Source organism: Podarcis liolepis, assembly GCF_965112155.1.
Source record: "Podarcis liolepis genome assembly, chromosome: 12".
NCBI lineage: Eukaryota > Metazoa > Chordata > Lepidosauria > Squamata > Lacertidae > Podarcis > Podarcis liolepis.
In genome coordinates this window covers 19,939,136-19,954,771 of record NC_139563.1, presented here as the reverse complement: position 1 = coordinate 19,954,771, position 15,636 = coordinate 19,939,136, and the positions used below count along the sequence as shown (strand labels likewise).

Here is a 15,636-nt window from a genome sequence, read left to right as displayed (position 1 = left end):
AAAGAAGCCACACTTCTGCAATCAGCATAAACAAAGGACCAATCCACATGATGCTGATACAAACCCTCCACTAACACTATGTGACAGAATGAAAACACCTCCCCATCTCTCCCCCCCACCACTGCACTTTTCTCCACTTATTTGTCTGTTTTGTAACAGAAGAACACCTTTAATAGAAACTAATTAAAATAAACAGATCCACGAGACAGAATCACTGGATTTTAGAGTTGGAAGGGTCTTTGGCAGTCATCTGTCCCAACCTTCAGTGCAGGAATCCACAGCACTGCTGATAGGGGGGCATTCAGGCTCTGTGAAGGCAAGACAGCCTGCCCCAGTGTCAAATGGCCCTTTTTACCATTGGGACATTTCTCCTAATGGAATCAAAACTACGTAGATATGGAGAATCTAGTCTCCATGATTATAGTGACCGTTACAGCATCCTCCTACTATGACATCATGACTGTTAAGAGGCAAAAGTCTGGCTTTGGGTGGTCAATTTACTGGGCCTCAAAAAAAAGTGTCAATAGTATGCTGGAATGGGAGACCCTCCAGTCTAAGTGATGGAACTTGGAAAAGTGGGTTGAACCCTGACAGACAGTAAAAAGCTGCCATTTAATGTAACATACATTTTCAAACTCCTGGCACGTTTCAGCAGGACAAAGCAAATGCCTAAGTACTGATGATATGAGGCCGCCTAAAATTTTCTGTTGCCTAAATGTTGAGCCTACTGTTGAATTCCTACCTCGAAAATGTGCTGTTTTGTCAAAATACCTTTTGCTGTGATTAGATCGGGCTATGGAATTTAATCAGCGCTAATTTCCACAGTGGGAAATATTTCTGGTTGATTACTGCGATATCGCAAGCGGCGAGGAAAGCCATTGTGCCTCACAGTTTTATAGCCCATCCTAGGCAGGGGTGACTTACAGTGAAGAAATGCATTGGCACTCCAACGCCATAAATTAGATGTTGTTTTTATAATAATGTAGCTGGAGCTGGCAACATTTTATCATAAGTGCTTCAATTCCTGTGGAAAATCGTTGTGTGCTGTACGCTTGATGATGAATTGAGCATCATGTTGGGAGAGCCGGGCCGGGGCAGGAGAAGAGAAGAAATTAATCCGGCTGATTTTATTTACCGGGTGCTTGTGTGATATTTCACCTCCTAACTCAGATGTCTTTTGTCAGGCCTGCCCTCTGCAATTCATTCAAGAAATAAGGTTTCGCTCCAGTAATATCTGGACTAAATCTCCCTTTTCTGAGTTACTCTTTTCCTGGCCCAGTCTAGATCCTGGCTGCTAAACTGGGCATTGAAGGGTCAGCTTAAAACACCTGCTGGAAAACCCTTCACTGCTTTTGAGTTTCTAAGAAGGCTGCTGCTTGGGTCCCCAGTGCATCATGGGATACCAAATGTGAGGAAAGAAGCGCTAAGAAGGAAGAGGAAACCAAGCCCTATGAGGAGCAGTTGAAGGAGCTGGGCATGTTTAGCCTGGAAAAGAGGAGACTGAGAGGAGATACGATAGCCATCTTCAAATATCTAAAGGGCCGTCCCATGGAAGAGGGAACAAGCTCGTTTCCTCCAGAGGTTGGGACCTGAATCAATGGCTTCAAGTTACAAGAAAGGAGTCCAGAAGAACTTTCTGAGAGTGAGAGCCGTTTGACAGTGGAATGGACTCCCTCGGGAAGTTGTGGACTCTCCTTCCTTGGGGGATTTTAAGGAGAGGTTGGGTGGCCATCTGTCATGGATGCTTTAAACCTGCATCTGTTGCAGAGGGCCCTTGTGGCCCCTTCCAACTCTAGGAGGGCTAGTTTATGATCTTTGTGGTGCAGGGCTGGGAGATCTGGAACCTGCCAGATGTTGCTGGACAACAGCTCTGATCACCACCCCTGACCATTAGCCATACTGGCTGCTGGGACTCATGGGGGCTGGAGTCCAGCTGTGTTTAGAGACCCACAGGCCCCCATCCCTCTTGTGATGTGATAAGGACCACCATGGCACCAGGTGCACCCACCTTGCTTAGTCAGGTGTTCAATCAGAAACCCATTCTGGAATGAAAAAGAATCTGACGGTGGTGGTGATCTGTTTACAATGGAGAGTATGGATACCAGGAATCCAGTTGAGCACCTGTGGGTCAGTGGAGCACTGCGATGTGGTCGCAATCACACATTAACAAATTCAGTGACATGCTTCCTCTCCCAGTGAAATCTGGAACCCAAGAGATGCTGCTGGCTACGAATGTTTCTGTCTGGCCTCAGAATGTGAACAATCTCACACGCTCTCCCCAAATGGGTGAAGCACACAGGTGCTTGACCCTTCTGCTCCTGCCCAGTACAGACAACTTCATCAGTGGGAAGCCTGCACTCTGGTTTCTTGCCTTTTCCTTTTTTATATTGAGATGATGAATTGCTATAATCTTTTTTCTTCCCCTTTACGTCCTTGTCCTCCTCCTTTCCTCACAGTGTTGTCTTCTCAGACTGTGAGCCTGATATAATAACTGCGCAGTATGTCTGAGGCTCTTTGTAAACCATAAACGTTACATTTATGATCATGATTATACGGCAGGGAGGGGAAACCTGCTGGAATCCGAATCCCATCACCCCCAGGGACTCGCCCAAAGGTCACGGATGATAGGAGTTTTAGTCCAACAACATCTGAAGGGTCCCCGTTGTTATCTTAGGAAAAAGGTTGGGGGAAGAGGGAAAATGGAAGGCAGGCTCCCCATGTCCTCACACTAGTGCTGCCTTCGCCAACCTGGTGCCTGTTGCTGGACTACAATTCCCATCATCCTTGATTTTTGGCCATGCTGGCTATGGCTGATGAGAGTTCGAGTCTAGCAATATCAGGGGGGCACCTGCAGCCTAGTTCAAGATTGTCTACATATCAGTGGCTATATTGTCAGTCGCTCCTTGGGATTAGGGTCATTTTATTTTTATTTGTGTCTTAAAATTTACATGCCACTTAATTGCAAAAAACCAAAAAACCTCAAAGCAGTTTTCCAAAAGATAATACAATAAAATGAAGGGGGAAATTACTTGCCCTAACTGAGGATAGTAGGGATTGAATTTGGGGTTTCCTGCGTGCCATGTTTGTACACATTGGCCATGTGACAGGGGTTGATGGGAACTGTAATCTGAAGGGCACTGGGTTGGAGAAGACTCCCCTGGCGGCTTGCTTCATGTTGATGCAATGCCACATTTTGCTTAGTAGTATTCTGGCCTTTCTGATTTGGGGGACAATGAAGGCATTCAAAGAAACAACTTTAACCTTCTCCTTCTTCCATGTTCGGGCCAAAGGGAGTTGATACACATTCACAACATGCAAAGAGTTATTTTGCCAGAGGTTTTCCAGCAAAGAAGGTGGTACCAGAGTGGTGTAGTGGTCCGAGTGTCAAACTAGGACCTGGGAGACCAAGCTTCAAATCCCAACTCAGCCATGAAGCCATGGGCCAGTTGCTGCCTCTCAGCCTGACCTACCTCACAGGGTTGTTGTGGAGTTTAAATGAAGAATGGAGGAGCCACGTTCACCACTTTCAGTTCCTTGGAGAAAAAGGTGGGGTAGGAATGCAACTGAATGAATAAATGGCCAGCTCAGATTGCTCGCGCAGAAAGTTCTCCTGACTTGGCCTTTCTATTTGTGTCCTATGTTCCAAAGATCCATCCTTCGAACCCAGAGATTGTCCCTCTGGAGGCCCTGGGGAGGAAGGTGAATTCTGCCAGAGAATGGCAATGCCGGACAACTTGCACTCACGGCATTTTGATGAGGTATAGCCCTAAAGGCACAATTCAGGGCAAAATACAGTGGTACCTCGGGTTACATACGCTTCAGGTTACATACGCTTCAGGTTACAGACTCTGCTAACCCAGAAATAGTACTTAAGGTTAAGAACTTTGCTTCGGGATGAGAACAGAAATTGCGCTCCAGCGGCGCAGTGGCAGCAGGAGGCCCCATTAGCTAAAGTGGTGCTTCAAGTTAAGAACAGTTTCAGGTTAAGTACGGACCTCCGGAACGAATTATAGAGATGCATTTTAAATAAAAGGGCACATTCTACTCATGTAAAAACACACTGATTCCCGGACCATCTGTGGGCCAGATTTAGAAGGCGATTGGGCCGGATCCGGCCCCTGGGCCTTAGTTTGCCTACCCATGTACTATTTCCAGCAATGCACTTAAAGTAAATTTTCTGCTTTTAGGGTTAGCTCTTATCTTTACTGTATCTGACTAACTCTGCTGCATGCCACTTAGAAACTAAAGCGTTAATTGGTATATAAACCGTGGGAAAGAAATGTATCAAGAAATATATTTCTAATGGCCAAGTTTTTCCCATCACTTTTCTTTGCCTAAGCACGTTCTGTCCCCCTCCCTCACACACACATATGTGGAACTGTATGCGATATAAATATAAAGAGTACCTGCAGAAGACGCCCCAAGCCACGTGCGTTGTTTTCCCGGTTCTCGCCTGGGGAAGAGTCACCAGCTGGCCGGCCGCTTACGGAAATGAGCTTGCGTGGCTGAGAGTCCGAGCGATGTCCAGCAGAGGGCGCCTCAGGCCAATTAAGGGGTCGGCCTCGACCTTCTCGGCAGGATCTGCGACTGCCAGCCCGACCCCTTTTGGAAGCAGAGCCCGGGCTCGCTGGTGAGACGCCAGCGAAGAGGAGGAGGAGGCTGATCTCACGCAACCCCTCGCGTTTCCTCCCTAGGAAAAAAATGCGCAAGCGGTGCGCGTGGCGGGAGTCAAACTCGCAGCGTATTGAGCAACATGAAAGGGATCTTGTTGAACCAGGAAGGAAGCCACGTGGAGGCTGAGGACGCAGGCCGGATCCAGCCCGTGTGCTCGCTTGTGGGCATTGCTCGGGGAGCTGCCGGCCCCGCCGCTTGTGACCCAGTTGGCACCTACGAGCCGGTGTCTCCAAGGGGCAGCGAGGGGCTCCGCGCCTCGGGCTGTTTTTGCACGACTGCAGTGCTCGGGGCACGCGATCGGGACCGCACCTGGTGCGCACGAGTCGACACACTAGAACAAACCCACCACAATTGGCACGGCGACCCACAAGCCCTCCCAGCTGTTCCCTGCTAGACTTTTCAAGAGCGAAAGCAGAACTGCGAAAGCGGACCCTGGTGGCCAGATAATGAATGGCTGCTTCCTAACACAGCCGGCGCTCGAGCCATTTTGCAAGGTGTGAGAGCCCTGCTGGGGCCCACAGGGGCTGACCCTGATTGCTGCAAGATCCTTCATAGACTCGGAGAGTTGGAAGGGATCCTGAGGATCAGCTAGTAACAACCCCTGCAAATACGCGTGTCACAGCTAAAGAATCCCTGGAAGATACAGGGCACCGTGTGATGGAGAGAAGTGTCAACAGTGGACCCCTAAGGGTCCAGGAGACAAATGTAGCCTCTCATGTTTCTGTCAAGTCCTTGGCATTCTCCCCAGGCTATACCCCTCACCGCCCCTGCTTTGCGGAATTTTTGCATGGCTTTGATGTGGTCTTCTGCGAACGCCTCTTGCCTGCCTGACAGAGAGGGTTGCGTGAACAAAACTAGCCCACAGTACAAAAGTAAAAATTACATTCATTGCTCCACACACTTTTGCCCCTGGGTACAAATTAGGGGAGAGCATGCACCGAAATGCAGAACACACAACAATGCATTACAGTGGTACCTCGGGTTAAGTACTTAATTCATTCTGGAGGTCTGTACTTAACCTGAAACTGTTCTTAACCTGAAGCACCACTTTAGCTAATGGGGCCTCCTGCTGCTGCCGCGCCGCCGGAGCACGATTTCTGTTCTCATCCTGAATCAAAGTTCTTAACCCGAGGTAATATTTCTGGGTTAGCAGAGTCTGTAACCTGAAGCGTATGTAACCCGAGGTACCGCTGTATATCAGAGGGAGAAACTTGTAAAAAAAATTGGTGAGAGAAAAAATGTCATACAAAATGTACCTATTAAGAGAAATGGGATTTCCATGCAGAAATATGGGAAGCTCAACTGAAGCTTGGGAAACTGAAAGGAACCACAACTGACAGATTCTCTCCTCTCCAGGCAGCAATAATAATAATAATAATTTTGTAATATTTTCATTAGTTGTACTCCGCCCACCTGACTGGGTTAGTATCATCTATGCTGCAAGTGGGAGGTGGGCGGGGGAGGAGCCTTCCTCTCACAGCTCTCAAGACCCCCTTCTCCACCTCCCCGTTTCTTCTCTTGCAATTTGGGTGTGAAGGCTGGCTGGCAAAACTGCTGTGCGAATTTCTGTAAACTGGCCCTGAACTGAAACTGCATTACGAGAGGCTTTTTCCAGCACTCAATTGATTCCACGTCCACCTCCGTGTGTTGTTAAAGGGAATTTGGGAACCAGCAACAGAAAGCGAAGCAGGGCTCATTAACTTCAGGAAGCCATAAGGATGCTGGCAGCTTTTGACACTGACTTCATCCTCCTCGCAGAGTGGGCTGCAGGCCTCACTGGGGCAGTCCCCCCCCCACACCCCATTTGTTTCCAAGTCCTGCTTATAGCAACCTTCCAAGCACCTGTGAGAAGGAGGCATGGTTCATAGATGGCATGCAAGCAGCTAGGCTTGCCCTTGGAGCATTTTTAGCTGTTGCCCCTGTCAAAGAGCCCTAAGAGCAGGGTTTTTCATGTGTGGCTTAAAAACCCAGATCCGAAGCTTTAGAGCGCTGTAGTCTGGGGAAATCGCATCCCGTGAAACCTGAGCGCTGGGGAGAGAGGGGAGTCTATTACTCGGGATATTGATGCGCATCAATAATTCAGCGCCCCAATCCTTTCTCCAAATGCCTCTTTCCAAATCGCTGCCAGGCAGAGCCAGCTGACGTCAACCCAAATGGCGTCCGCACCTGGCTTCGCATCTGGCTTTGCATTCCGAGTCCTGCCTTCACGCTGCCCAGTGAGATGGGCTGCTGAGAGCTTACCTGCTCACCAAGGTGAATGACTTGGGCACGGAGCTCACGCTGGGACTGTGGGCAGAAGGTAGGTCTGGATCTACTGGATGCAACGGGAACCCCAGAAAGGAGCTAGGAGACAGAGTAAAAAGCAGTGGGGAAGGTGGGAGAGATATTTATTAAGAATTTAAGAGGAGCCTGCTGCATCAGGCCTAAGTCCCATCTCGTGTGACATTCTGCTCTTTTACAGAGGCCAACCAGATGTCTGCGTTGAAGCCCAAAAGCAGGGGCCTGGGCACAAGAGCCCTCGCCCCTCCCAGCAGTATGGATTCCCGTGGTTTAGAATATAGCAGCACCTTCCCAACACTACTGTTAAAATGCCCGCAAAAATAGCAGCATCTTAACCTGGCACCTGCATTCAGGACTCTCCAGCTGTGTAGAAATCAAATTAGATCAGATCTGATCTCCAGTATTTCCTGGAAGTGATGAGCTCTTGTTATCTCCAGGCAAGCATTCTGTGGCCACGGATGAACAGAAGCTTCTTATACTGGCTGATTATAAAATAATCAGTGTGTGTGTGTTATTTTTTTCAAAAAAATTAAATTAAAATCCCACCTTGTCCATAGATGGGCCACCTGGGTGCAAACTAGTCACGGATATTCCAAAAGGCTGTTATTGGCTGTGTTTGTCATAATTGGTTACAGTGTTTATACTATTTTTGGTAGTTGTTTCAGGTCACTTTTGTGATCAAAGCAAATAAGAGAAGAAGGCTGCAATACTATGTACGCTTTGTTGAGGGTAAATCTCATTTAACTAAACGGGACTCGCTTCCGCCTAGATATGCATAGGCTTGCATTGTTAGAATTTATTTATATAGTGCTTTAGACTGTTCAGAGCACTTCCCTTGTACAGTCTCAGTCCTTACAACAACCCTGTGAGGTGGGTCACCTTCTTGCCCCCATAGGCAGATGGTGAGAGAGAGACTGGCTTCAGGGCAGGCCCACCCCCTGAGTTCATTGCTGTCATTGAAATTTGAACTGGGACTCTCCTGCCTTTCTCACAATTAGTGTTTACCCTCATGTATGTATAATTCAAGGCTGGAAGGCAGGTCACTATTTGGGAATGGATGGGAACTGGCAAAGCAAGGCTTTGCTTGCTGGCAAGCCAGAAGCAGTAACGGCTTGATCAGGTGGTGACGAGCATCACACATATACTTTACACTAGAGGAGCTCATCCACAGAATCACAGAATTGTAGCGTAGTGTCATCTAGTTCAACCCCCTGCAATGCAGGGATCTTTTTGCCCAACCTGGGGCTCGAACCCACAACCCTGAGATTAAGAGTCTTGTGCTCTACCGAATGAGCTATCCCAGGGCTGATTAGCCATGCAAAGTCATCTGCAGGACAGCTGCTGTTGCCCAATGCTGTAGCACTTGAGTAAGGGGAGCCACAGATAAGTTTGCTCATACTTGAGAGCCCAGAGCCAACACCACTGGGTAGGAATTTCCTTTTCTCCTCATGTCACAGCATTACACAATTGGACAGGAACTGGGTGGAGGGAGCAGGTATTTCCCTTCTCAGGGGCCTGGGGTGCCAGTCTCAACAGCCTAGGAAGAGTTCCTGCAGAAGGGATACCTCGGGCGTGGTATGCAGCAAAAGGTAATTTCCTGCCATTCATCTCCCTTGTGTTCCTTATTCTTGGACAGCAGTTTTAAAGCACACAGATTTGGCCCCAGCAGCAGAACACAGGCTTTGCATGCAGACTGCATGCATTTCTTAGGTACGTCTGGAAGAGACCCCTCTCTGAGCTGTTGCCAGCCAGTGTCAACAGTACTAGGCCAGATAAACTGGGTATTTTGCCAAGGCAATTTGTTGTGTATACCTCTGGTTGCCATGTGAAACATTGGGGTTTTTTTTCAGAAAGCTTTTGTGAGTGGTCAAAGCTGCTTTGAGTGCACGGTTTTATTTTGGCCCAGCTGGGTATTGGCTATTTTATCTTCTTGCTTCTGCTGCTACTATTTTGGGTGGGTGTGGTTTGTTATCCAGCAACATTTGGAGGGCTGCAGGTTCCTCATCCTGGATGAAGATGCAACCCTAGTATCTCCAGGCCTGAAACCCTGGAGAACCACTAACAGGCCGGCAGCATAGACCAGGTGCAGGGAACTTTTAGCTCTCCAGATGTTGCTGAACTACAACCCCCATCAGCCTCAGCAAGGATGACCAATGGCCAGGGATTATGGGAGTTATAGTTCAGCTTCTGGTTGGCCATAGGTTCCCCATACCTGGGACAAGTGTTTTAACATGGTGGTGGTATTATTATTATTATTATTATTATTATTATTATTATTACTATTATTATTATTGGCAGCTTCCAGCAGAATATACAAAAACACAACAGATTAAAAGCTTCCCGATACAGGGTTGCCTTCAGATGCCTAAAGAAGGTTGTATAATTATTTAAACATCTTCTAAAGACCCCAGCAATGTTTTCAGGGTAGCTCAGTGGAAGAACACTTACTTTCAATACAGAAGATCCCATACTCAATCCCTGGTGGAGAGCCACTGGCGGTCAAGGCTGACAATATTGAGCTAGATTAGGGATGGGAAGTGTGTGTGGCCCTCTAGGTGTGGCTGGACTCCAACTCCCATCAGCCCTGCTCAGCAGGGCCTAAAGCCAGAGATGATGGGACTTGTAGTCCAACAACATCTGGAGGGACCCTGTTGGGCAAGGCTATACTGTGCAAGGGCATGGAGAGACCTGCTCTTCCCTTTCCCTTCCCTAAAATCATAACAACTATGAGCCTCAAACATACTGCCCAGTATTGAAAGGAAACACCTGTCTCTGAGCAAGGTGAGCGAAGGATCTGACTTTATCTAGGGCAGCTTCTGAATCCTGGCTTCCTATATTGTTGTTTTTCCTGTTGGGATTCTTTTTACAGCTGCACAATAGTCAGAAATTTGTCCATGGGCAGGTTTCCTGTTAAATCTCAGTCTGTCCCCACACGGGTGAAAGGCACGAGAGACAGCTACACCAAGAAATCTTCAAGCTGTAGGTGAGGTGGGCCATTCCTGGGGAGGTACAAACCTCTTCTACCCAACCCCTTGGTGAGCAGCGGTGTACAAGAGAGAAAAGGAATCCAGTTGCAACCATTATGCCCAGTCTGTTGCATGAATGTAGAATGGGGAAGCTGAGATTCCAGAGTGGGGGAAGTGGCTTCATGTGGGGAAGGGCCCCATGGTGCAGTGAGGGAGCCCCCAAAAGGTTCCAGGTTCAGTCTTCAGGTGGGGCTGCCTGAAATCCTGGAGAGCTGCTGCCAGTCAGTGTATACAATACTGTACTAGATAGACCTCTGGTCTGATTGGGTATAAAGCTGCTTCTTATGTTCCTAATATTTTAAAACGGGGGCCCCTGATATGGCATAAAATGCCTCGAGGGTTCTGTCCTAGCACACTTACTTGGAAATGATGGACCGGAGTCAATAAGATGTCCTTCCAAGAAAACAGATTTAGGCTTTCAGATTATGACTCAGAAGGGAAGCAAGGGATCCCTTAAGAGGTGCTTAGGAGAAGGCTGGAGGGAAACAGAGAGAGAAAAGGAAGGAAAACAGCCAGCATCCTGCATCTAGGTGGTTCACGTCGATGAGTCCATGTCAGCTGCCTTGCTCTGAAATGCAAGCCGTGGTCACGCCCTGCACATGAATCAACAGTGGTGCTCATCTGGAATGCATCTGCTCCAGAGCTCTGGCTCACAGCTGTCATGAAGGGGGTGGCTGCTCCTTCTTTCCTGTCGAGTCTTCAGATGTTGTGGGACAGGTCTCCATCCATCCATATCGGATGCTGAGCAGAACCGCCGCCACCATATTCTTGCCACATTCCCCAACGTCCTCCTCCCTTTCCTGAGTCACCCACATAGGCTTTGGTTTCCACAACTGGAGGGCATCCTCGCCCACAGAAGGGCTGTGGGGCAGGGAATTTCCTAAAGGGCAAGGCAGATTTCCCAGAGTCGGTGTGGTGTGGTGGTTGGAGTGTTGTACTAAGACCTGAGAGACCAGGTGTGGTGATCACACAGGGTCCCCGGACGTCTAACCGTCTATTGATCCCTGTGCCACCACTGTTCTCGCTTCCCTGCTGCCACCAAACCGTTACTCTCAAGTAAAACGGTGAGTCCAGACAGTTGTTAAAAGTGAACAAAAAAAAAAACAAGTTTATTTTACAAACATTAACAAGTTTATGGTTTCTCAGATAATATTACTGTCAGTATCTTAACTTTAGTTTCTTTACCGGCCTAGAACTTCCTAATACCTTCTGTCTGATTATCGCAACTGTTTGACTGACTCCTCTTAACAAATTCTCTCATTCTCTAACACCAGACTAGCCCAACCTACAGACTTTTCTTATCTGTCTCTTCTAACTCCAGACTGTCTTCTCAACAACACTTAACTCCTAACTCTCCTCTCAAAAAAACCCCCTCTGTGCTTAAACCTTATACACAATTAACTCCGCCCCTTGGGTTCCCATTGGTTAGTCATTTTACAATTAGTTAACCCTTTCCTTATGAACCCAGTATGATGTCACACCCCTAGGAGGGCAAACGCCACACCAGGGTTCAAATCCCCAGTAAGCCATGAGGCTCAGCAGGTGACCTTGGGCTGGTCGTGCACTCTCAGCCTAAACTCCCTCACTGGGTTGTTGTGAGGATAAAATGGGGAGGAGGAGAATTATGTATGCCACCTTAAGGTCCTTGGAGAAAAGGTGGGATAGAAATGCAATAAATAAAATGTTGCTGTCCTTAATAAATCTCCCTGAAAGCTCTACCTGTGCCCTTGGCAGCATGTGCTGTAGCTGGGACAATGGCAGTCCAAATCTCCGCCCCACCACTCAGGGTAACGCATCCTTCAGTTAAAAGCATGAGCTCAGGCTCTTCTCTGAGGAGAAACGGAATGTTTTTTGACTGAGGGTTTGTTTATTTTATGTAAAATATTTCTGAGCTGCCCTTCATCAAAAGATTCTAAAGCCGTGTTGATTAACAGATTGTAAGTAGTTGCTGGAGGCAATGTTTGCCAAACAAGCAGAATGGAATAGATGTGAACCGTACACAGTACATATGCGGACAGCGCAAGAGGCAGCCAGGTCCGGCCTGCTGAAACCTTAACCTTTGTCTCTAGCAGACCTGACGTTACAAAAAAGTTGGCTGTACTTTTGGTCAAGAATTAAAGTGAAAAATACAGAACAGTTTGCGTCATACCTTCCCCACAGATGTTACTAGACAAAATCCTCTCAGACAAGGGACTGTATGACAACCACTACTTCTTATGCTTATGTAAGAATGTATCACAAGCATTTAATTGCTTGTGATATGCATGTCCGGGGGGGGGGGGGAGTGATAGAGAGAGAGAGAAAAGATCATTCTACCACTCCCCACAGACTTGGACTGAGAATCCAGAAATTTAAAAAAACCAACCATGTTTCCCAACTGGTACCTGATCTGCATGCTTTGCTTTTAATGCTTAGCTTGCTGCAGATGTACTTGAGTGTGACAATCAAACCATGATTTCAAAGCATCTTTTTGCTGTCTTGAAGCCAAACTTCTCTTAGGTTTTGACCTGAATAGTAGCTCACAGCATTGATTGATCGATATTGCATTTCTATACCCCTTTCCTTCAAGGAGCTCAAGGCTGTGTACACAAAACATCACCCCCTTCTCCATTTTATCTTCATGACAACCTTGTGAGGTAGCTTAGGCTGAGAGATAGTGACTAGCCCAAGGTCTCACAGTGAGAATTTTAACCCGGGTCTCCCAGGTCCTAGTCTGACACTCTAACCACCACACCACTCTAAGTCCCACACCATGCATTTTGCTACGGACCATCTTTCTTTGCAAATGTCAAAGGCAGGTATTTAGGGGTGGGTGAGCATCCTGTTGCTTGCCCCAAATGGGGCTGAGTCATTGCCTGGGGAAGGTCTGCTAGGAAGGTCCTAGCTCAGTGGTAGAGCATCCGCTTTGCATTCAGGAGGCTCCAGGTTCAATTCCCAGCATCTCCACTCTGGGCTTGGACTGTCCCCTCCTTGGAAGCTTGAAGAGTTGCTGGCCCATCAGTGTAGACAATGCTGAGCAAGATGGACCAGTGGTCTGATTCAGTACAGGGCAGCTTCCTTTGTCCCTACATACCGTCTGCCTCTTCCCCATCTCTCAAGGCAAGTAACTGAGGCCCTCGTGCAAGGAGGGGGCGGAGGTAGCAGCACCTTTGAGTCCTTTCCTTTGAGCATCACCATTCTATGATGCTAATAAGATGCTTTCTTTTTTGCTGGTTCCAAACACAAGTTTGCCAGTCCCTTGAGACAGGGATCCGCAGAATAAACTCTGGAGCCAGAGTGGAGTCTTTAATAAAGGTTCAGTGTGACTCACACTGATGAGTCTTGTTCTTAATTGCCCGGGAAAACTGCACAAACAATTCGCTTTGAAGGAATGGCCTCTCAGATCTCCTGTTGTATTTGTGGAAGACCCAGGCAAGGATGGAACACAACCTTGTAAGCTTTGTAAAAATAAAACAAAGTAATTATTGTTCTCACCTCCAGCAGAATGGCTAGAGGTTCTTGGTCAGCGGTGGGGAACCTCTCCATAGCTCAGAGGGAGAGCATCTGCTTTACATGCAAAAAAAGTCCCTTGTTCAATCCCAGATAGGGCTGGGAAAGTGTCTTGCCTGAAACCCTGGACAGCAGCTGCCAGTCGGTGTAAGCAATACTGAACTAAGAGGGGCCAACAGTATAAGCCAGCTTTCTGTGGCCCCTTGTGGCCCTCCAGGCCCCTCTCTCTGGCCCTCAGAACTCTCCCCAGGACACACCCCTCACTGGTCCCCCTCACCCCCTGAGTATTTTGCATGTCCTTGAACCCCAGTAATGCTTCTTGCTTGTCTGGATGGAGGACAGAGAGGGGTGTGGGAGTAGCATGTGTAGAAAACCAGGCTATTGTACATTGCTCCACCAACTTTTCCTGGTAGCCCCACCCACCACTGGCATGTGGCCTCCAGAAGATTGCCCAGACGGTAAAGTGGCCCTTGGGTGAAAAAAGTGACCACTCCCAATCTTGATGCAGAAGAGGCTGAGAAGGAAGCCTCCCTCCCAAAGGATGGACGGCACCCACCTAGTGCCACGATTGGCACCCCTTTGTGCCAATCCGAGGCCCTTATGGCAGATCACCTGACGAGTTGCAGCTCTGCTGCAGTAACACAGAGGCCATGAGCCAGAGAAAGCATCAGCAAATGCTCCTCTATCATCCCATTTTGCCTTGTGGTGGCTGTTAGCTTTAATGGGCTTGAGGCTTTTTCTGGATTCGCGGAAACAAGGCCTTGCGCTGACATTTCAAACTCTCATTCCTTCCCTGGGATTCCTGTTAATTTCCTTCTTCCCTGTTCCTTTTGGTTCCCGGTTTGAGAGGAAGGCCGCCATCGCGCCCCTCTCCCTTAGTATTTAAGCCATCGTTCTTCTAACCTCACTGGGCTCAGTCCATAGGCACTCACTATGGCTAGGCTAATAGATAGGAATGTCAGTTTGCACAATGACCCAAGATTAAAATTAAGTAAGAAATCGCAAGTAAGAAAACATGCCTTATGAATATATTTTTTTAAAAAGGTCCTGTGGAAGTTCAACAGGAAGTGGGCTTGGCTGACAGAATAAGAATTAAATAGAGGGTCAGGCCATCTAACCCAGTGTTTCCTGCTCAGACTGGCAGCAGCTGTCCCGGTCTCTCAGGTCAAGAAAGGGCTCTTCCATCAGCCACTTCCTGTTTCTTTGTAACTGGAGATGCAAGTAACTGAACCCAGAACTGTCCGCGAGGAAAGCCTGTGCTCTGCAAACCACAGCCTCCTCAGCAATAATTGTGAAGAAGAGGGATTTGCTGCCAAACTGGTAAAACACATCAAAAGTGCCTGTGAGGAACACAGAGGGGAGGAGACCCAACCCCCACAGAGGTCTCTTTTTTTTCCCAATTAAAGGAAGGGTTTCTCACGGAACGAGGCACAATCCTTTGCACCCTTTCCCAGGACTTCTTCTTTCACTGTGAAGTACAATCCCGCTCGGCTGTGAACTTCAAGGAGCGAAAAGGAATTAAATAGCGCCTCTGTTTGTGTCGGCCTTCACCTTGGCTGCTCTCTTGCAAGCGGGGCCTGTTTCCTTTCCCAAGGCACAACAGGCAAATGAGGTGGAGGGGGGTGAAATATCTCTTCCTGCTTCCTGGGTATTGTGGTTCACCATCACGTCAAAGAAGGTTTTTAACCACTCTCCCCTCCAGTGCTCTCTGTAGCCTCAGGGTGAGTGTTCATCACACAAGTCCAGCGACTGGGCTTTGTACCTGGAGCTGGAGAATACCTTGAATGGAACAGCTATTGGTTTTGTTTTGTTTTGTTTTATCAGTTGCCTGGTTTTCAGTTTGAAAGCAAGCTTCCAAAGCAGGTGGCAGGATGATTTAAAAGATAAAGCATACAAAAGGATGTATAATAAATTAAATATAATGCACAACAATAATAAATAATAGTAAGGGCTCAAAAATAATAATAGTACAAACAGCAAGGTGAAAACAGAGGCAAGATATGAATTACAGAACCAGGGTGAAATGCCATAGGAATAAAATCATTTGGCATTAAATCACCAGGGCATTCTCTTGGCAAGAAAACTGACTAAAATGCCTGGATGAATAAAAACGAAGACGTCAGCTAGATCTGGTGCCTGAAACTTAAAAGTGAGACTCCATTGTCAT

General features: G+C 47.7%; 1 protein-coding gene across 4 annotated transcripts in view; it reads right to left on the bottom strand.

The window, feature by feature from the left end:
• LOC310689509 (uncharacterized protein) overlaps positions 1-15,636 on the bottom strand; it is a 209,398-nt gene that overhangs the window by 7,004 nt on the left and 186,758 nt on the right. For all 4 annotated transcript variants that reach the window (XM_083467301.1, XM_083467302.1, XM_083467303.1 and 1 more), the window contains 2 exons: positions 6,916-7,017; positions 4,407-4,690 (listed from right to left, as the gene is read on the bottom strand). In XM_083467301.1, the coding sequence (XP_083323427.1) occupies positions 4,484-4,690; positions 6,916-7,017 (309 nt within the window). In that variant the 3' untranslated portion in view covers positions 4,407-4,483. The remainder of the gene's footprint in view (positions 1-4,406; positions 4,691-6,915; positions 7,018-15,636) is intronic.